Here is a 23,181-nt window from a genome sequence, read left to right on the forward strand (position 1 = left end):
TCTTCCACCCTGATGCCACTCAGTTCTCCTTAGAAGGAACGAATGACACGGGTTTCTAAAAAATTTCCCAGAGCTATTCTATGTGTACATAGGTATGACTACACATAATACATTTTTCATGGTGAACACATTATATGCATTCTCTCATACCTTACTTCTTTACAATATATTTTCAAGATTTTTCTGTTTGTACAAATAGAGCTCCACCATCAATTTATTTATTGACTACGTAGTATCTAGTATCCCAGGGTATACACATGTTAAGTTTATACTACCACTTTGTATAGATAGATATTTAATCTAATTTAGCAATCTTTTGCCATTTAAGATGATGCCTCAGTGGATTTTGCACATGTAGATTTCCTAAATCTATAAATCCTAAATCTGGTGTCCTCCATTCTTGTCTTAAGTCCAGTGAGTATCCTTATTATCATTGCTTTAAATTCTCCATCAGCAATGACCATTGCTTAATTCTCAATGATATAGCTATATCAAAATGTACATGCATTTATTCTATCTAATGCAAGCCAGTCATCACCATCCTCTCGCGTGTACTTTTTATATTTGAAACTTTGCTGAATAAAAGTGAAAAGCATACACACTAAAAATAGGCCAGAGTATATAGCCACATTCTTTAATTTCTTTAAAAGGAGAGCTAATTCTTTTTGAAAATTGAGCTCACTGTTCTCACAACAGTATCAAGAACTCTAACAGGAGAAGCAAATATTGAAATAATCTCACTGCCAAATCTGTCTAAGGCTTGTGTAAACCAGGAAGCTTCATTATTTTTAGTCATGTCAATCGTATGTTTCAACTGCCTTATCTCCTCATCCATCTCTTCAGATTTCTTTCTAAATCCTTCTTTGAGCAGATCTTCTTGGACCTAAATAAAAGGCGAGAAGGAAAACTTTCAAAATTATCATTTTTTTTTAAGATTTGCACTTTGTATTTGAAAATTTGGTCAAACTACGTTTTACTCATAAAATTCTTCTTTCTTACTCAAGCATGAAAGGAGAATTTTGCAATGAGGAATATCTCCCTGGCTTGGACCTGAACATTGAGAGGAAGCATAGTTTAAAGCCTTTCTAAAATTCACACACCACTAAGGTTTTGCTAGGATGCTAAACCTGACACAAAGACAAATGTAACATTTTTCAGCCAAAAAATGCCAATTGATAGGTAGCCTTGGTCTGATTGCACTAGTTCTCAGTCCCACTTGGGTTGGTATGGTCACCCAAATAGTAGAAATGATGAGAACTTACAAGCTGTTCTAGAAATCTGTTATAAATATGTTATGATGGATTTCCTCCCTATGCCATTTGATAAATTGGGAAGACTATCCACACTTGGAGACAATAGAGTAATTTTAGAAGCTGTCACTTCCCTGAGTTTTTAAGTCTTTACATTTCTGATAGTTTTATGTCAGCATATATCTACCTCAGGGTCTTTGGGTAGCAGTAGGGTTTCTGATAATTGTCAGTGATCTTGGTAAAGCAGTTGCTACTCATATTAAATCATATGGTTGAATATATGTTTAATCAAGCCTCATGAGATCATTTTAAAACCCCCAAATGCTATTTGTAGAGCTTGGAGGGGACATACTCATCCTGAACTGTCTAGAGTCTACATATAGAGTGGAATTCAAAGGCTTCTATAGAAAAGGAGGGGGAAGAGGAGGGGAGGAGATGGAAGAGGGGAAGGAGAGGGAGAGGGAGAAGAAGAAAAATTCAAAGGTTTCAGGATTTTAATAAGTCACAAGCAATTGATGGCAATGATGCTTCCTTCCATGAGCTCCCTGTAACCTTCACCCATCCTTTCCTGAGGTACCAGGAGGACCATCAAGCAGCACCAAGGCCGTGGGCAGACGTACCTTCAGCTTATGCTCCAACATCATGTTCTGTTCTTTTATTATGTTTTCTGTCTCTCTCTTCATCTTCTCTTTCAGTTGAGCTATGTTCTCCTGGAGACTCCTCTGTTGTGCTTCAATCTGCTGTTCCTGCTCCAATAGTTTCTGTCTTAGCACCTCCTGTTCCTTCTCAGCTGCTTCCTTGCTGGCCCTCTCCGCTGCCCCAGGAAAGTTCCAAGAGGGAAGAAAATTAGGTGAAGACTGATCTCTACCCTCTTGAACTCAGAGACAAAACAAAGTTGGAAGGGAACACAGAAAATCTCTGCGTTCCTCGTGTCCATACCATTGGGAGCACATTTCAGAATATTACGGTAAAGGCCCTATCTGGCTGACATACAAACACAACTCTCCTTGTTGTTTATAGATTTAGCAGAGTTGTTCCACAGAAGGAGAGGAAGCTCCTTGTTTCAGGAAGGCTTTGCACTCACACCTGACAGAGGGACCTACCCAAGCCATTGTGAGCCAAGCCCAGCCCCGTACCTGCTATGGCCTTCTCCCCATCGGTAAGGGCTTTATCTGCCTGCCAGATGGATTTCTCTATCGAAGCCTGTGATTGTAGAAAATTCTGGAGGACCTCATTTGCCTGAGGAACCAAGAAGGAGACAAGAACTTAGATTTCCACTACAGAGATAAGTGCTGCAAAAACAAGTACGTATGTCCATGTCATTTTTGCTTCATGCTTAAAATTCTATGGTGGCTCCCTACAGTGTTCAAGCTCCATAGTGTGACCAGAGACTCTCCATATCTCCTGCTTCCTGTCTCCTTCCAGTGTCTACCCCCCGTGCTGCTCCCTTCTACCCACTCTAGGTTCCAGCCAGTCAGAACTATGTTCAGTTCTGTAAATCCATAATCTCTGCTGCTTTTATAGGTTTGCCTTCTCACTGGGAAATGTTGCCTCTAATTTGTAATGTTGATCTCCTCTGTTGTTTGCTGGCTTTAACTTTAGGCAAGTTATTTTAACCTGCCTGTGCCTCTCAGTTCAGATCTATAGAATATTGACAATAAATGTAGATGTTTCTTTAGGTTGTTTGAAGGATTAAGCTAAAGAGTCTAGGAAAACAGTTTTACATGATTGCTATAAGAAATAATAGTCTAGGAGCACAGGGTGGCCCAGTCAGTTAAGCATCTGACTTTGGCTCAAGTCATGATTTAATGGTTTGTGGGTTTGAGCCCAACATTGGGCTCTGTGCTGATGGTACAGTGCCTGCTTGGGATTCTCTCTGTCTCCTTCTCTCTCTCTGCCCCTTCCTTTTTCTCTGTCTGTCTCTCTCTCAAAATAAATAAATAAGCTTTAAAAAAAAGAAATGACAGTCTAATATATATTAGTTGCATTATTATTATCATTATTTTTAAATTATTATTGTTTGTTACCACAACCTATGTAGCCCATTTGCATTTATTTATTTATTTGTTTGTTTATTACTCTTTTTTTAACTTGAGTGTGGTTGACACGCAATGTTACCTTAGTTCCCAGTGTAGAGCATAGTGATTTGACAGGTTTATCCTTATGCTGTGTTCACCAAAAGTGTAGCTACCTTCAGCCTTGTGCATCGTTGTTACAATATCTACAACATCATTGACTGTACTCCTTATACTGTGCCTTTCATCCTCATGACTGATTCACTCCATAACTGGGAGCCTGGAAAGCCTGGACCTCCCACTCCCCTTCGCCCATTTTGCTTATCCCTTTATCCCCCTCCCATCTGGCAACCATCAGTTTGTTGTCTGTATTTACAGGTGTGATTCTGCTTTTTGTTTGCTTATTCATTTGTGGGCTTTTTTTAAAGATTCCACTTATGAGCAAAATCATATGGTATTTGTCTTTCTCAGTCTGACTTATTTCACTTAGCATAATATCCTTTAGGTCCATCTATGTTGTCTCAAATGGCATGATCTCATACTTTTTATGGCTGTATAAGATTAAGTCGCATGTAGCCCATTTCCATAGGTTCATATGGGTTATAACTTTGTATGCAATTATCTGTGTATTTGACTTTCTCTCTTACTTTTGATCATACTTAAGTACAAAGACTCTGACTTTACCTTGTAAATTGTCAGCACTTAGCATATTCAATGTCATGTTGTTAAATGAAGAAATGAGTAATTTCTATCTCGTGTGGATTCCAGAAATCCATACTCATTTCTTGGGAATGGGCATTTCCACTCTCTTCAGGAGTATATAACACATAGTGGACCTTAAAAGCTAAATCTGTCATGATATCCCCATGCTGTCTTATCACCCACAACTGGTGCTGTCCTTTCAGATTTTCAGGAGACCCCTGTGACTCTATTCTGTAGGCTCCCCCATGTTCCCCTTATTCCTCACCTTCACTCCTTTCCTGGGAACTTGTGAATAATTCCATTCAATACTTTCCTTTGCTTGCCTGTAGAGCTTGTACCCTCCAGGAACAGAAAAAGTTCCTATGGAAATATTTTCCATTAGGGCCTTTGAAAGTTGATCAAGCATAGACTGGCAGTATTTAACTGATGCTTCTTCATTCTGCTGCAAGAAATGTTGCTTCTTATCCTTTATGATTTCCTACAAGGGAAATGTAGAGAGATGTCACCAGAAGAAAGGAATGGAAAAGGTAAGATTCCAAAGAATCTGGTAGAAGGATTGATCTAACTGTGGTCCGTGAGAAAAGCATTCTGTTGGCGAAGGACATGGAATAAAACAGGAATCACAAGACTTGATTTACTGACAACCTTGAATACTCCCTGCAAGACTATGGGAAAGTTTCTTAACCTCCATGGTTCTTCTGAAATGTTGGAGTTGTGTTACCATAATTTCTATGGTTCCTTGCAGCTGTAGCATTCAGTGATTTTATCTTCAATGATACACCGATACAACAAGGAGCAATGTAAGTTGAAAATGGCCTGGAATGAGGATCTGATAAGAGAAAGTTTGCTTCCTGACAAGGGGATTGTGTTCACAGAAAGCATCCATGCCCAGGAATGACTTTTGGGTCTTCTGGGCAGGCTTGGAATCCATAGAAGTATTCAGATCAGGAGGATATCTGTACTGATAATTGCTTCAGAAATCAGAGAGATTTCTAGATAAAGTACCTCAGGTTTCAGAGAAAAAAAGAAAGAAGAAAATGTAGTCCTTTGAAACTCTCTCATGAGAATCCAGATTTTTTTTATCCTTGAGTAAGAGATGAGCCATGGGGTCAGTAAAGGTATTTCTAGACTTCATCCTTCAAAGGGAAAGGACCCACAGAATAAAAACTAAGACAAATTACCACAAGAGTCTTCTGGAACTCCTGATTTTCATCCTTGAAGGAACGCTCCATGAACACCCTAATGGCTTCCCTCTCACAGTCTGCATGCACATCCAGCAGCTCCTGGAGCGTGTCTGTGGGGAACCTCACTCGCTGGGCCATCTGCTCGCTGTAGTGGTCGGCTGCCTTTTGCACGGCCACTGAGTTCTCAAGCTGGGCTAGAGTTGTCACTGCATTCTCCAAACAAGGCACCGCCCCAGTATTGATGGTATCCACATAGGTCACCACCAGAGTTCTCAACCCTGAATGAGCCAGGATATTGAAGGGGAAAATATCAAATTATCACCCCACAGGATCCCAGATTCTGAGACTACATTTCTGAAGTCATGTACGTGCACACACATCCCCCAGCTTCCCCCACAGGAGCCCTGCCTCCTATCTTCACCTTTGTTTTCCTATTGACTCTTAATTTTTATGGTTTTCCAGGCCACACAGCCAAAACAATTTAAAAATCTACCTTCATCTAACATACTAAAAGGGTATCTGGAAAACATACTTTCTCATTAAAAATTAAAAACAAAAAAAATATATAGGTAGATAGATGAGGCAAGGTAAGTCAGATTATATTTATTCCTAATTCTGAAGCTTCCAATGGATTTTCACTGATTTGTGGGGATGCTCTAAGTAACAAATAACACTTATCAGATAGGACTTCCCTTGAGGAAAAAAAAATCCATACAGTATATTCTGTTTGTTTTTTGTTTTTGTTTTGTTTTTAACTAGGCTTCATGACCGCATGGAGCCCAATGTGGGGCTTGAACTCACAACCCTGAGATCAAGACCTGAGCTGGGATCAAGAGTTAGACATTTAGTTGACTGAGCCACCCAGGTGCCCAATACATTCTGTTTTTATACCTAGTTATTGATTTTTTTTTTTATCAGGGAAGGATTCTTTCAAATAAGTGGATGCCATAGATATCAGTGACAAAGTGTGCAATTTTGGAGAGGGGTTTGTAGAGCCCCAAAAGTGAGATAATGATAAGATATACGCATCTCTTCATAGAGTGTGAATATGTGTATATCCAGAATTCCATAAAGAATCAAACAAAAATGCCGAAAAACACATTATATAATATATTCAACATATATTAAGCCCCATAGAAATGGTGGAAAAGGAGACTCACGATTCCCGGTGACCATGACTCCCTCTCTGAGAGTCTTGGTCCTTGCCTGGGTGAAGATGTAAGAACAAAAATTGTTTGCTTGTTTCTGGAATTTAGGATCCAGTTGATTCTCAGGTATATTCTCAATATTGGCTAGGAGTTTTGTGTCATTTGTTGGCCGGTCAAAGACAAAACATTTCCGTTTTGGAAAGAAATGCCTGATGCACTCTCTGGGTAGATTGGATGCTTGGATTCTGGGATTCTTGCCTGAGGGATAAGAACAACAGAGATTACTGTGGGAACAGTCTTGATGCAAGGGAGCTAAAGGGGGTTTTTTTGTTGTTTTTTTGGGTTGAGAGAGAGAGAGAGAGAGAGAGAGAGCACGTGCGTGCAAGTGGGGAAGGGGAAGAGAGAGAGAGAATAATAAGCAAGCCCCAGTTCAGCATGGAGCCTGATGCAGGGCGCAATCCCACAACCCTGGGATCATGATCTGAGCTGAAATCAAGAGTTGGGTGCTCAACCAACTGAGCCACCCAGGTGCCTCAAGGGAGCTGAAGGTTTTTATGACAGATTTCAATTATTTGCTTACAACAAAAAATTGTTTATGTCTTCTATGCTTACAACACCTTTAACATAGACATTCAATACTTCCTTGTACAGCAAACTCACACTAATGATATAACGCTGGAGAGAAATTTGGGGAGACATCTGATCCAGGTGAAAGAAGCCCATTGCTGGTAACTCCAGACCTGAAAATGGTAGTGCAGTTGTTTATTAGGTGTTTACTGAATGAATGGTTAAAAGAATGAAAGGTCAAGTGGAACTTTTTGGTCTAATGTAGAAATTGAGCTGTGGGACCAAGAGCCACGTACAAGGGATAATGGAGCAATGTTAGGAACAAAAGTATTGGGCATATTAGGACACTCTGGTTATTTAAGGAAAACTCATTTGATGCTAAAAATAATTCGTACAATGTTAGCTTTTTTTTTATTTTAAGCAAAAACCTCTGAAGAATACATGTAACTAAAATGTAATTTTAGGATGTCAACACTACTCTACAAACTTCTTGAGGTAAAGGACCACACTCGATTTAACAGCCTGGCTCTTCTGCCTAGGCAATCTCTCATTAAATGTTTTGGGAAAGTATAAGTAGAAAAATGAAAGGGGCGCCCGGGTGGCTCAGTCAGTTGGGGGATCCGACTTCGGCTCAGGTCATGATCTCGTGGTTTGTGAGTTCCAGCCCTACATCAGGCTCTGTGCTGACAGCTCGGAGCCTGGATCTTCCTTCGGATTCTGTGTCTCCCTCTCTCTGCCCCTCCCCCACTCATGCTCTGTCTCTGTCTCTCAAAAATGAATAAACATTTAAAAAAATTAAAAAGAAAAGAAAAACAAAAGCAAGAATGGATAAATCAGAATTGATATTTTTCTCAAGATTTAATGAGATATATACATCATTATAAATGTAACCTATTCAAGTAATTTATCATTTCAAAATTAGATCATGGATAAATATGTGGGAATTAAGAGAAAACTATGACATAGAAAGTAAGATGAATGTTCTGATAATTATCAGAAATATTGAAAAGGCATAGACTGATAAGACAAACTTCTTCAGGTTTATTTAGAACACATAGTCATTTTTATATGTGATATATTCATACAGACATTAGAAAATTATATCCTTCTTTGAGAAGATTAATATCTGTGTGAAGTATATTTTTTATGGAAATGTGTATATGGTGACACGTTGATTTTCCTTGTAATTTCACACATAACAAGCATCTAGTCAGTTGTATTCTTCAACACAGAAAAACAGAAGCCAAAATAAGGTACATGTATCTGGTCTTTGGAAAGTTTAAGCACCCGTTGTAATCTGGTAGCTAAATTAGCAATTGATTAAAGAACAAATCAGTGTTGAATAATCTCACCCTAGCCTAGGCTCTGCTTTTCTTAAGTGAACTTAAACTCCAGTCCCTGGAGCTTTTCAACCCATCTTCAAGTCACCATTTCTATAGACTCCATTCTGGTCTTGAACACAAGTGCAACCCCAAAGATAATGGTCTGTGTTTAAGAGCTCCCACCCTCTGTTGGACTACCCACTACCCAGGCCATGCTCTGATACCTGGAATCAGCTTCAAGGCATTCTCCAGGTACTCATCTTCTGTGATAGGATCATCATTTAACTTCAGCTCCAGGGTGAAATCCCGCACAGTCCAGATGAAGTCTGGAAAGAAACTCACAAACTCTGTGGAATCTTCTGTTCCATCCTCTTTTGGAGAGGACTTTGTCCTGATTAGTTCTGTGAGCTCTGTCACATAACTAGGGCTCAGTTAAGGAAGAAGAAGTTCGTACCCCAAATTCCCACACTTCTCTAATAAAAAGTTATTATGAACACTTCCTTTTGTCCTGGGTCCCCTCAGGTCCACCAGAGGCAACGAAGTGGCAGGGAAGGAGAAACTAACTTGATCTCTGTTCCCATAAACCTAATGAAACATGGTGCTTTGTTTCATTAAAGGATACTGCAGCTGCTCCAGGGCCTGGTGGTTGATGGTGCCCAAGCTGTTGTAGACAAAAGTGCTGCACAGAAGCACAGCCAGGGCAAAGATCCAGGAATCATTCTTAGGGTCACCCTGCAAAGCACATTCGAGCAAGAGTTTTAGGACTTTGCTCGTTAGAAATTCATTCAGACACTTATTTTGTCAGTCTCTCATTTATTATATCAGCTAACATACTTGTCATGCAAAGAAATAACTTTGAAAACAGACATAAATACAGATACCAACTTTGACAATTATAGAGACATTCCTTGTGATTGTGACTTTTTTCATATATACAAAGATTCTAATCTTCACAGAGCTTTCTTTTCCCTCAATTGGAGAAAATAAAGGAACATATATAGAAAAACTAGCACATTACCTGGTATGCAATTAAGTATTCAATTCATCTATTCATTTTATATATAGCTATATAAAATACACCATAATTGCCGTAACTGGGGATTCAAATTATATTCGGTTAAATTCAACAAATGTTTATCGGGAACTACTGAATGTTTCCCATTGTTCTTATATTTAAAAGCAAACTTGAAAATGGCAACTGTTACTTTCAAGATGACTATTTCAAAGTGGTGACAAACATCCGTAACAATGAATGTAACAAAGATGACAATATAAAAAGTTTTAGTAACCTTACATCTTAGATGTATTAGAGCATTCTAGAATGCTCTTTGGGCAGTTCACAACAAGAAATGTAAACCTGACTCTTAACTCCAGACCTCAAATACACATTTCATCTGGCAGATACATCAGAAATATTTCCTGGGGCACCTGGGTGGCTCAGTAGGTTCAGTGTCCGACTTGGGCTCAGGTCATGATCTCGCGGTTCATGAGTTCCAACACTAGGTCAGGTTCTGTGCTGACAGTTCAGAGCCTGGAGCCTGCTTCAGGTTCTGTGTCTCCCTCTCTCTATGTTATCTCTCTCAAAAATAAATAAACATTAAAAAAAAGAAAGAAAGAAATATTTCATCTCTTGGGAGGGAACTGATGTTTCTTCCTCTTTCCTGCCAAGGCACCCTTATGCTTAATAGTCTGTGGTGCAAACTATGGTGTGCTGCCTGGATCACCTTATAACATCAAAGGACTTGTTCTCCCAGCTAGTGGGAGTGCTGATGGAAGACAGCTCCCAAATGACACTCCTTTTAATTAGAAAGGCTTCTAGAACCCTCTTTTAGTGATTTATCAGCACCCTTGTCCTAACTCAAGATAACTCAAAAGAGCCATCGCAGCCACATAACTCCCATGGAACTGACAGAGGTTAGTAATTGCATTGCTGTGCAACTTTTTCCTGTCTCCAACTTGCTTCTTTCTCAATCATATTTTATTAAATCTGACGGCATATTTGGGGTCTTCTCGACTAGACTGAAGATGTTTTGAGAGCAGGACCTTTACTGTGGTGACAAATATCTATAGTTCTAAGCCAAGAGGCTGCCATTCAGCTATTCAATAATTATTCCTTAAACGTAATCAAATAATTCACCCAGTGCCACTTCTTATCTAGAAGTGAGATTCTAACAAACCAGCATGCCTCATTTACTATACTTGGATTTCTAGATTTTGCAAATAGATCACAGCAGTTAAATTATAAAATATCGTGAAGGGGTCAAGAGCAAATCCAGAATAAAAAGGATTTATGTGTGACACTCCGCCTTACCTTTTCCACATCACCCAGGCCCTCAGTATCCAGAAGGACCAGGGTGTGGTTTGGCTTGGAGGGGTGAGGCACACACCACATCCAGATGCCCTTGGTTTTAGACTGCACTGTAGAGCCCAGAGGGAAACCTGCAAGGGGAGGGCAGAAGGCAACATACAGTGACAGGAGACAATCTAAACAGCCAAAGGGTCACAAAGTCAGACTTTCTGTAATGTAAGTGCCCCAGCATATAAGATGGCTCTTTCTCGAGTTCCTCAAGAATGTCCTACTTTGTGTGGCATTCTGTTTCAAGGAGGAGGGGACGTTAACTATGAGAATGATGCCAGTCAAGTGCTCACGATGGAGACAGAGGCATTCGTGAATCAGCAAAGAGTGGAGATCATTGATAACCATAACAGGAGCATTTTGAAAGAATGGTGAGATGCAAAGCCAGAGAGCAGTGGATTAAAGAGAAACATGGGAGAATAAAAAGTGGAAAAAGGAAATTGAGATCATATTTTTTGCCAAAGCGATTAAAAAAGAGGTGGGGGAGGAGGTTCGGTAGCTACAATGGGGTGTGAAATCTAGGAAAGATTTTTAAGATGATGGATGTTGCAGGATCATTGAGCACAACAGTCAAGAAAGAATTCTTGAGAAGTTTTATGGTGCATCTTAGTAAGTTCATTCACGTAGCATGGGGACAGGACCCAGGGACAGAAAGAGCCTGAATTTGCGGTGTGAATTTGGTGGTTATATGCTCAGTGTTCACGAGGGAGGGGACACGCAGGGAGTATTAGATCATAAATGTTTCTTTGAATTTCTACTCATAAAACTTTCACAAGATTTTCTGGGGCTTGTCATTCAGTTCAGTATTAAGTATGGGTGAGATGAACAGGCAGTCATGAAACCCTTTAAGAATGTAGCAGCCAGTACATATTTGATACTTATTGAAACTAGGTAAGCTGTAGGTCAGCCTTCTGAGCTAACCATGAACATTTTTCTGATTCCACCCCTCCTCAATAGATATTCAAACATGTTTATATGTTGATGGGAATATCCCATAAAAAAAGAAAATATGTTTCAAGAGAGAAAGGAGATACAATTATAAGAGCCCAGTATTTGGTCAGGTAAAAGAAGGTAGGATCCTGAGCATTACCAGGAGAGATTTTCCTTAACAGCAGTAAAACAGTATGATAACAGATTATTATAAGAGTAATTATAATAAGAGTAATTTAGTGGTGAGAATTAGAATTGGAAGTTTGGTTTATTGAGAGGAGTTTGGTTCTCCTTTCTTGTGACTGGGGAAGAAAAATAAGGATCTGAGATATAGCTAGAGTTAATCAATTTGCCCCAGACTCAATACAACACTCACCTCTGTTCTGTCCTGCAAGACGATTCATCAAGTAGGATTTGCCTGTACGATACAGTCCTACAATGGCCACCACCACTACTGGTTGAGAAATCTGTTCAAGAATCTGTATAGCTCTCTGGTTCACTGACAGCTGCATATTGTTGTTTTCCACCAGACAAATGGGGGCCATCATATTGGGTCCAGATGCCATGGCAACCTGCCAACCTGGAAAAGTCTCCTAGTAGAAATAAGATTTCAGAGTCATTTTCTGACTTCAAGTTACCAAAAGCATCTATCAATATAGGAGTAGGTGAAACTTCTGTACTTTCTATGGGACAAAATGTAACCTACAATTAACATTAGTGATGAAACATAGGGTATACTCCAAAGTTTGCTTCAATAGTAATAATAGAATTCAAGCCATTGTTACTATGCACTGAGGGCCTACAATATACCAACCCCTGTGACACATACCCAGCCTCATTGATACTTCCAAGAACCTACAAGTTAGCAATTATTGTGCCCACTTTGCAAATAAGATAAATATGCCTCACAAAAGCTGAGTAAGTCATACAGCCAGGATCAAGCCTAGACAATTGAGCAAAATGGCAAGCTAGGAAGCTCTAAGTTCTTATTTCCCTAAGGAGATATCAAAAATAATCAAAATATTGGCTAGAATAACTTTATAGTAGTTCTGTGAAAACAGTGAAAGACCTAAAGCAACCAAGCAAACACCCAATCAAGAAAATGCCACATTAAAAATGGTAGGAAATTCTGTGGTGTTTTTGCTTGCCCTTGGCCCACACTGTCCCCGGTGTGGTATAGTCTTGGTCTGGAAGGGGTGGTAACCCAGTTCCCAATTTTCTCCCTTGACCCAGAGACAACAGAGCAGACTTTGTTCAGTGTTCTAATATCTCTGGGGGCTACCTCCTCAGGTCTCTGGTTCATCTCACATGGATCTCAGGCAGGGACAGAGGATGGGGATGTAGTGGTATAACTTGGATGTCAGATGGAAAGAAGCATTGGCATTGATTTCATGGGCATTGCTCACGAAAGCTGCAGAGAGATGGATCTGCAGTTGCCTGGGGCAAGAGATCACCCGTGAAGACATAAAACAGACCATCCTAGGCAATAGTTCAGTTCATATCTCCCTCCTTTAGACTGGGTGGAACAGAACACACTGAGTTTATAATGTTCTAATCTGTTCCAAGCTGCCTGAAGGACTACTGGTCTTTGTATCACCTAATTGGGATCTCTGGCAAGGAGAAGCAATGGGCATTGCTAGAGAAAGCTGCTGGAGATTCACCTGCGGACCCCTCTGGCAAGATATTATGAGTGTGTGATATTGCGATGTATAATAAGAAGTATATATTTGGTCTTTGTCCCTGCTCTTGACACACAGCTTCCAAAACACTTTTAATTTCCCAAGTGATGAAGTATCTTTTGTTATAATATTTGCTCTTTTGTCTTTGGTTCCTAAAATAGTCCCAGAGTAAAGAAGGTGAAAGAAGTTGTCTTTTGTCATACATAACAAGCACCTTTCAACCACACCCAAGGTTACGTTAATGAGGTAACTTTGGAGATACCCTGGAAAACCACAAAGGCTGGTTGCTCGGGTAACAAAGCATGTGACTACAAAGTTAGAAATTTCAGCCTCATCTCCCAGGGGAGGGGAAAGGAGGCCTGAAGGTTGAGCTAATCACCGGAGGCTGATGATTTAATCAATTGTGGCTATTTAGTGAAGACTCCATTAAAAAACCCTAGCTGAAGGGGTTTAAAGGGCTTCTAGGTTGGTGAACATGTGCAGGTGCTCAGAGAGTGGTGTTCCCAGAGACAGCATGGATGTTTCACACCCTTGATACCTTGCCCTATGCAGCTTTTTTGTCTTGTTCTTCCTGGGTTGTATCCTTTTTCTTTTTCCTTCTTTCCTTCCTTCCTTCCTTTCGTCTTTTTTTTCTTTTCTTTCATTTTTCCTTTCTTTCTTTCTCTCTCTCTCTCTCTCTCTCTCTCTCTCTCTCTCTCTCAACCAGTAAACTATTGAGTAAACTCTTTTTCCTGGGCTCTATAAGCTATTTTACCAAATCATTGAGCCTGGGGTAGGGATGGCAAACATAGCCAGTCAGAGCACACGTTACACCCTGGACTTGCGATTGTCATCTGAAGTAGGGCCAGTCTTGAGACCTTAACCTGTAGGGCATGCACTGACCTCAGACAGTTTGTATCACAGTTGCTTGGTGTGGAAAATTGCCCATACATGTGGTGACCAGAAGTGAAGTAGTGAGAATAGAGTGTTGAGAGGAGAAGTAGAATTGTTTCCTTTTCAGGGTGGAGACAAACAATAGACCATAAAAGGCCCCAAGGGGAGATTCTGAGGGAAATTGAGACATTTAAAAGCAGCATGTATCTGAGAAAATTGAAAAAAGCCACACTAAAGCTCAGGGAAGATGCACGCTCAGAAAAGATCCAAAAGGACTTTAAGATTTCTCCCTAGGTTATTCCTAAGGTTCAAGACCAAGACCCCGCTAATTAGCAAAAGATTTCCTTGGCACAAAACCAATATGCAAAAAATGGAGAAGGTAGCTTCTTCTATAAATGACCAGTTTTCAACAGCAACAACAAAAATCACAAGGCATATAGAGAAACAGGAATATATGGCCCATTCAAAGAAAGTGATTTAAATAAATGTGGCAGAAAACATCCCTGAAGAAACACAAGCATTACATGTGTTCTAGGCAAAGACTAAAGTAATTTTCTTAAATATGCTCAAAAGGCTAAAGGAAACCACAAAGAACTAAGGTAAATCAGGAAAATGAGATGTAAACAAAATTGGTCCAGTCACAGTGGCATAAAGATAGACACACAGACCAATAGAATAGAACAAAGAGACCAGAAGTAAACTCTCCCATATATGGTCAAATGATTTTTGACAAGCATGCTGAGATCATCCAGTGGGGAAAGCGCAGTCTTTTCAACAAATCGTGCTGGGTAAATGTGATATTCACACACAAAAGAATGAAGTTGGATCATTTCTTTAACACCAAATATAAAATTTAACTCAAAATATATCAAAGACTTAAACATAAGAGCTAAGACTATAAAAACTCTTAGAAGAAAACACAGGAGAAAACCTTCATGACACTGGATTTGACAATGATTTTTTGGATATGACACCAAAGGCATGATCAAAATATGAAAACATGGTAAATAGGACTTTATCAAAATTAATAACTTTTGTGCATCAAAGGACACCATCAACAGAGTAACAAGGCAACCACAGAGTAAGAGAGAATAACCGCATGTCACATATCTGGTAAGGGATGAATATCCAGAATCTGTAGGAACTCTTATAACTCAATAATAACAAAAATAATGCAGTTCAAAAATGGGCAAAGGACTCAGACATTTCTGCAGAGAAGATATACAAATAGCCAATAGATACATGAAAAGATCTCAACATCACTAATCATGGGAATGCAAATCATACCACAATAAAGGACAATTTCACACCCATTAACGTGGCTGTTATTTAACAAAACGAGAACAAAAACAAACAAACAACCAAAAACCCATCAAACAACAAGTGCTGGCCAGGATACAGAGAAATAGGAACACTTGTGCATTCCTGGTAGGAATGTAAAATGGTTACAACCACTGTGGAAAACCCTTTGGTGGTTCCTCTAAAAGTTGAACATAGAATTACCATCTGAACTGGCAATTCCACTTCAGAGTGTATGGACAAAAGTATTAAAAGCAGGGACTTAAGCAGATATTTGTACACCAATGTTCATAGCAGCAGTATTCACAATAACCAAAAGGTGAAAATGTCCATCAAGGGATGGATGGATGAACAAAATGTGGCATATACATACAATGGAATATTTTTCAGCTGTAAAAAAGAATGAAATTCTGATACATGTAGCAACACTGATGAACCTTGAAGACGTTATTCTAGGTGAAATAAGCCAGACACAAAGGACAAGTACTATATGATCCCACTAATAAGAGGTACCTAAAATAGTCAAATGCATAAAGACAGAAAGTAGGATAGTGTTTACCATGAGCCTAAGGGAGAGGGTATGGGGAGTTACTGGTTAAAGGGTACTGAGTTTCCATTTGAGGTGATAAAAATATCTGAAAATGGGTAGTGGTAATAGTTGCACAACAATGAGAATGTATTTATTGTCACTGAACAATACTCTTAAAATGGTAAAATTGGGAAATTTTATGTTAAATATGTTTGTATCACAATTTTAAAGTTTTTAAAAAGCAACACTGGACAGTCTATTTTTCTGTCCATGCTACTGCAGCCACTTACTGGACAGAATATTCTTCCTCAAAGACATTGATTATCCTGTAAAGTCCTTTATCTGTAACCTATGGTAGCTTTCTCATCATCATCACATAACAAAATGTGCTCTCCAATGCTTTCATGTGACCCATGTGCTCATCTTTTGTCTACAGATTGACAAGTGTTGGGAGTGGAATGAGGTCAGTCTAGAGAGTGTAGCCTCCCTTTCAAAAAGGGAAGGCAGGAGAATGTCCTGAATCTTAAGAGATACAGGCCGAAGTCCTTAGCTGAGAGGGTCAGGTTTTCTGCAAATTACTCCTATGAATAAGCATAAAAATAAAAATGTAAATGTAATTTTATATTATATAGGGAGACATATATGTATATGAGAGATAAAGCAAATCTAGCAAAATGTCACCAGTGGATAAATCTAGGTGAAAGATATATGGGATTCTCTTGTAATTGTTTCTCAAGGTAAAGTTTAATATAGAAAATTAAATATTAAAAGTACAATTTAATCTCCTGGCATATTTTTGATTGCATTATAGTCAATTTTTTTTAATGATATTGTAGAATTGTATAAAATGTCTGGACATAAGAGGCTCCATTTTGAAGCTCCATTTTCTTTTCCATATAATGAACTCTCTAATTGGGCCAGAGTGGCAATAGTTTTCAAGCAGTTGCTCATAAAATTTCAATAGAGCAACTGGCATTTAGATCATATGAGGATAGTAAAGTTAATACATACCAGGGACAGTTTCATGTGATAGCACCAATAACCTTATGAACAAGATAGTAATCAGAAGCAGCTTAACCAGTCAGCACCAAATTAGGGGTTTTTTTTTTTCCCCTCTTCTCTTCTTTATCTAAATCGTATAATTACCCCTTCCTTCTTTCCTGTAAAAACCCCTTGCTTTTCCCACATGAGCAGGACACCTTTCTGGTCAGTTTAGAATCTGTGCTCCCCAAAAATGAACTATTGGGACCTCATCAAGATAAAAAGCTTCTGTGCTACAAAGGAAACAATCAACAAAACTAAAAGGCAACCAACGGAAGGGGAGAAGATAGTTGCAAATGACATGTTGGATAAAGGGTTAGTATCCAAAATCTATAAAGAACTTACAAACTCAACACTGGAAAAACAAATAATCCAGTGAAGAAATGGGCAGAAGACATGAACAGACACTTTTCCAAAGACATCCAGATGGCTAACAGACACATGAAAACATGCTCAACATCACTCATCATCAGAGAAATACAAATCAAAAGCACATTGAGATACCACCTCACACCTGTCAGAATGGCTAAAATTAACAACTCAGGAAACAACAGATGCTGGTGAGGATGTGGAGAAATGGGAACCCTCTTGCACTGTTGTTGGGAATGCAAACTGGTACAGCTGCTCTGGAAAACAGTGTGGAGGTTCCTCAAAAAATTAAAAATAGAACTACCCTACGACCCAGCAATAGCACTACTAGGAATTTATCCAAAGGATACAGGAGTATTGATTCATAGGGGCACATGTACCCCAATGTTTATAGCAGTGCTTTCAACAATAGCCGAATCATGGAAAGAGTCTAAATGTCCATCAACTGATGAATGGATAAAGAAGATGTGGTTTATATATATAATGAAATACTACTTGGCAATGAGAAAGAATGAAATCCTGCCATTTGCAGCAACATGGATGGAACTGGAGGGTATTATGCTAAGTGAAATAAGTCAGTCAGAGAAAGACAGATATCATATATTTTCACTCATATGTGGAACTTGAGAAACTTAACAGAAGACCATGGGGGAGGGGAACGGGAAAAATAGTTACAAACAGAGAGGGAAGCAAACCGTAAGAGACTCTTAAATACAGAGAACAAACTGAGGACTGATGGGGGGGGTGGGTAGGGCAGGAGAGAGGGGAAAATGGGTGATACGTATTAAGGAGGACACCTGTTGGGGTGAGCACTGGGTGTTGTATGTAAGCAATGAATCACGGGAATCTACTTCCAAAACCAAGAGCACAATCTACTCCCAAAACCAAGTACACACTCAATGTTATCTAACTTGACAATAAATTATATTAAAAAAAAAAGAAAAGAAACTGTGCTCCCCAAATTGCAATTCTGAGACCGCAAATAAAGGCCTTTGTTCTTTTTCAATTTTACTTCCTTTTCTCAGTTGATAATATCTAGATATTTTTCATAATCAGAATGTGTAAGCATGCTATGATGAATATTCAAATGTCTCAAATATTCAGTTTTATATTAATATGTCACATATTCAAAATGCATCTAACACCAACTCTGTCATATACTACTTATAGGCCCTTAAACAAGGAGCCTCACCTAGCTATACCTAAGTTTTTAAAGACAATTATAGGGATAATGGGAATACAATTATAGGTCCAACCTAGAGGATATTTTGATAATTAAACTAGGTGCCATAAGCTTTTATCTTAGCATAGCATGCAGCACAAAATAGGACTTCAGTGTACGTTTGCTGAATAAATTGAGATTATAACAGTTGCACTGAGCAATTTGGTCCATTGGGCTATGCATTTCGACATGCTCTGTAAACTATAGATTACTAAGAAACAAGGCCACCATATAAATTTTTTGTCGGATCAAAACAGTAAGCAAGTTCAAACAAGCTGCCCTGTACCACTCACTTCCTTTTGTCTGCTTCTTCAGTGTGGGGAGCAGAGAATGTGGAAGTAAAATGCCCACCTCAAATAGCTCCATTCTAACGACTGAAACTTACAGTCCCCTCTTTCGAGTGAGGATTAGAGGAAGCTGAGGAAGATGTGATGGGAACTATTGAACAACGTTATGAAAACAGGTGTGTGGGTTCTTAGCTGTGAATGAGCCACAGAACTTGTAATTTCAAATGAACAGCCATTGGATCCTGTTCAGGACATGTTTTCAAAATTCGATGTACATGAAGAATCATCTGAAGAAATTGTTAAACCCAGATTCTAGGGGAACCTGAGTGGCTCAATTGGTTAAGCGTCGGACTCTTGATTTCGGCTCAGGTCATGATCTCACAATTCATGGATTGGAGCCCCAAATCAGGCTCTGCGCTGACAGCACGGAACCTGCTTGAGATTCTCAGTCTCCCTTTCTCTCTACCCTTCTCTCCCCACCCCACCTGCCCCTCAAAATAAAGCATTAAAAAAATACCATTACACCCAGATTCTACACATTTACCAAACGGTACAGGTGACTCTGATGTTCCTGTGAAAAATAAGCCAACAAACATCAGAGGGCAACAGAGACAGACAGACTTGACAAGATAGTTATTTTTAACTAATAAAGACCAGTGATGTGGGAACTGAATTTATTTCTACATGGAGACTAAACAGAACTCTCAATCTCAAGCTTTCTTACGTATGACTAATAGAAAGATTAGAGAGAAACTATCTCTTTTAGATTATCATTGCCTAGAAGCTCCTTGATGGGCACTGTCTTGTCCTATGGATTCTAATGCCTGTTACAGAGCCTGATAAAAGTAAACTAGGGAGGCTCCCATGGGGGCTTGGCCCACTCTACTTGCAGCTGCCCTGGCTGACATTGTTCTGGAAGCAGCACATCCAGGGAGACACGGTGTGCCTGGCTGTCACTTTGCAGCTGCTACTGTTTCAAACGGAGAAGCTAAGCTACCCCAACACTAAAGCCAGCCACAGACCCCTATGGGCCAGACAAAAGGCAACCTGCCCTTCCTGCTCATTCCTCCCTTGTCACTTTGAACCAGAAATCAGGTCCTGAGTTCAAGACAATGTTGCATGTGAAAGAAGATGTGCATACCTGCTCTTCAGCACTACGGTCCAAGAAGAGTTCTCAGCTGCTCGTTGCTTGCTCACTTGATCCTTCACCTTTCTGTCCCTCCTTTATAAAACCTTGAAAAAACTGAGGAAGTTAGACATTGCTACTCTTTTAATCATGTGTTAAAACTGAAATTGAAAGTAAAAGCGATTCAGGCACCGTGAATCAGTAGCCTCCGGCGTGAATATGGTTGTTTGGTGCATGATGAGATGGGGTTAGGGAAACCCCACAGTTACTCAACAGTCAGGCTCTTTAGTAAACACACTCCATCAACTTCCTTTTGTCTTCCCCATGTTGGAGTGTTTTCCTGGCCTCTGTTCTCCATATGTCTCTCTCGTTTGGCTTAAGTTTCCTTAGCACACAGGAAAAACAGAAAATTCATGACACAAATGTCAGCAAAGCTGTATAAAACAAGAATATTTCAACTGTTTTTCTCTTAGTGGGAATTCCTGGGTTCTTTTGTTAGTGGAGAGCTTTTAACATTTTAAATATGTTCCCCAAGATATAGTGTCCATGCAAAATGAACAAACCTTTTAGAATTTCTTTTCTTTTCTTGACTAATATATTTTTAATTTTACTTTTTTTTTTAAATTTTAGTGCCAGTGTAGTAAACATACAGTGTTATGTTAGTTTTGATGTAGTGATTCGTCAGTTCCATATGTTATTCAGTGGTCGTCCCAATAAGTGTATTCTTTATCCTCATCACCTATTTTACACAATCCCCACCCACCTCCCCTCTGGTAACCGTCAGTTCGGTCTCTATAGTTAAGAGTCTGTTTTTTGGTTTGTCTCTTTTTTTCTTTCTTTGTTCCTTTTCTTTCTTAAATTCCACATATGAGTGAAATCATGTGGTATTTGTCATTTTCTGGCTTATTTCACTTGGCATTATAACCTCTAGATGCGTACATGTTGTTGAAAATGGCAAGGTTTCATTTTTAATGGCCAAATAATATTCCATTATATATATATATCACATCTTCTTTATCCATTCATCTATCCATGGACACTTGGGATGCTTCCATAGTATGGCTACTGCAAATAATACTGCAATAAACATAGGGGTGCGTATATCCTTTTGAATTAGTATTCTCGTATTCTTTGGGTAAATGCCCACTAGAGTAATTATTGGATCATATGGTAATTCTAGTTTTAACCTTTAAAAAAAATTTTTTTTTTAAGTTTTTGTAGTGTTTATTTTTGAGAGAGAGACAGAGTGCAAACGGGGAAGGGGCAGAGAGAGAGAGGGAGACACAGAATCTGAAGTAGGCTCCAGGCTCTGAGCTGTCAGCACAGAGCTGGACACAGAGCTCGAACTCACAAACCATGAGATCATGACCTGAGCTGAAGTTGGACACTCAAACAAGTGAACCACCCAGGCAACCCTTTTTCAAAATTTTTTTAATGTTTATTTTTGAGAGACAAGACAGAGCATGAGTGGGGGAGGAGCAGAGAGAGAGGGAGACACAGAATCCAAAGCAGGCTCCAGACTCCAAGCTGTCAGCGCAGAGCCCGAGGTGGGGTTCAAACTCACAAACTGTGAGATCATGACCTGAGGCAAAGTTGGACATTTAACCAACTGAGCCACCCAGGCACCCCTCTAGTTTTAACTTTTTAAGGAATGTCCATACTTTTTTCCAGAGTGGACGCACCAGTTTGCATTCCCACCTACAGTGCACGAGGGTTCCTTTTTCTCCATGTCCTTGCTGATAGTTGCTTCTTGGTTTTTTTTGTTTTTTTGTTTTGTTTTGGTTTTGTTTTAGCTATTCTGACAGGTGTGAGGTGATAACTCATGTGGTTTGATTTGCATTTCCCTGATGATGAGTGATGTTGAGCACCTTTCCATGTGTCTATTGGCCATCTGTATATCTTCTTTAGAGAAATGTCTGGCCATGTCATCTGCCTATTTTTTAATTGGATTATATTTTTGGGGTGTTGAGTTGTATAAGTTCTTTATATATTTTGGACACTCTTTAGAGGATATATCATTTGCAAATATTTTCTCCCATTCAGTAGTTGTCTTTTAGTTATGTTTTTTGTTTCTTTTGTTGTGCAGAAGCTTTTTATTTTGATATACTCCCAATACTGTCTTTTTGCTTTTGTTTCCCTTGCATTAGGAGAGACATATAGAAACTGATACAGCCAATGTCAGAGATATTACTGACTGTGCTCTCTTCTAGGATTTTTATGCTTTCAGGTCTCACATTTAGGTCCTTAAATCCATTTTGAGTTTATTTTTGTGTATGGCATAAGAAAGTAGTCCAGTTTCATTCTTTTGCGTGTTGCTGTCCAGTTTTCCCAGCACCATTTGTTGAAGGGACTGCCTTTTTCCCATTGCATTTCCTTGCCTCTGTTGAAGATCAATTGACCATATAATAGTGGGTTTATTTCTGGGCTCTCTATTCTGTTCTATTGATGTAAGTGTCTTCCTTTTTTGTGCCAGTACCATACTGTTTTGATTACTACAGTTTTGAAATATAACTTGAAATCTAGAATTGTGATACCTCCAGCTTTTTTTTTTTTTTTCAAGATTCTTGGCTATTCAGGGTCTTTTGTGGTTCCATAAAAATTTTAGGATTATTTGTTCTAGGACTGTGAAAAATGCTGTTGGTATTTTGATAGAGATTGCATTAAATATGTAGATTGCTTTGGGTGGTATGACATTTTAACAACAATTTGTTTTCCAATCCATAAGCATGGAATTTTTTCCCATTTTTTTTGTCTTCAATTTCTTTCATCTATGTTTTATAGTTTTCAGAGCACAGATCTTTCCCTCCTTCGTTAAGTGTATTCCTAGGTATTCTATTCTTTTGGGTGCAATTGTAAGTGGGATTGTTGTTTTTTTTTTTAATTTTTCTTTTTGCTGCTTCATTATAAGTCTATAGAAATGCAATGGATTACAGATTTATTTCATATCCTGTGATATTACTGAATTTATTTATCAGTTGTAGTAGTTTTTGGGTGAAGTCTTTTGGGTTTTCTATATATAATATCATATCATCTGTAAAAACTTAAAGCTTTACTTCTTCCTTAGCAGTCTGAATACCTTTTATTTCTTTCTCTTGTCTGATTGCTGTGGCTAGGACTTCCAATACTGTGTTAAATAAGAAGTCAACATCCTTGTCTTGTTCCTGACTTTGGGAAGGAATCTCTCAAGTTTTACCATGGAGTATGATGGTAGCTGTGGATTTTTCATACAAGGCCCTTATTATATTGAGGTATGCTCCCTCTAAACCTACTTTGTTGAGAGTT

General features: G+C 39.0%; 1 protein-coding gene across 1 annotated transcript; it reads right to left on the reverse strand.

The window, feature by feature from the left end:
- Nucleotides 1-618: 618 nt before the first annotated feature.
- On the reverse strand, nt 619-20,073 carry LOC106968051 (guanylate-binding protein 6-like). Its single transcript, XM_015064409.3, has 11 exons — nt 19,915-20,073; nt 11,851-12,067; nt 10,500-10,627; nt 8,811-8,920; nt 8,413-8,609; nt 6,312-6,557; nt 5,149-5,429; nt 4,233-4,445; nt 2,387-2,489; nt 1,871-2,064; nt 619-883 (listed from the first exon to the last, which is right to left on the reverse strand). The coding sequence occupies exons 2-11, from the start codon at nt 12,038-12,040 to the stop codon at nt 656-658; spliced, it is 1,890 nt and encodes a 629-aa protein (XP_014919895.1). The 5' UTR covers nt 12,041-12,067; nt 19,915-20,073; the 3' UTR covers nt 619-655.
- Nucleotides 20,074-23,181: the final 3,108 nt, after the last annotated feature.

The sequence above is a fragment of the Acinonyx jubatus genome, chromosome C1 (genome assembly GCF_027475565.1).
Source record: "Acinonyx jubatus isolate Ajub_Pintada_27869175 chromosome C1, VMU_Ajub_asm_v1.0, whole genome shotgun sequence".
Lineage (NCBI taxonomy): Eukaryota > Metazoa > Chordata > Mammalia > Carnivora > Felidae > Acinonyx > Acinonyx jubatus.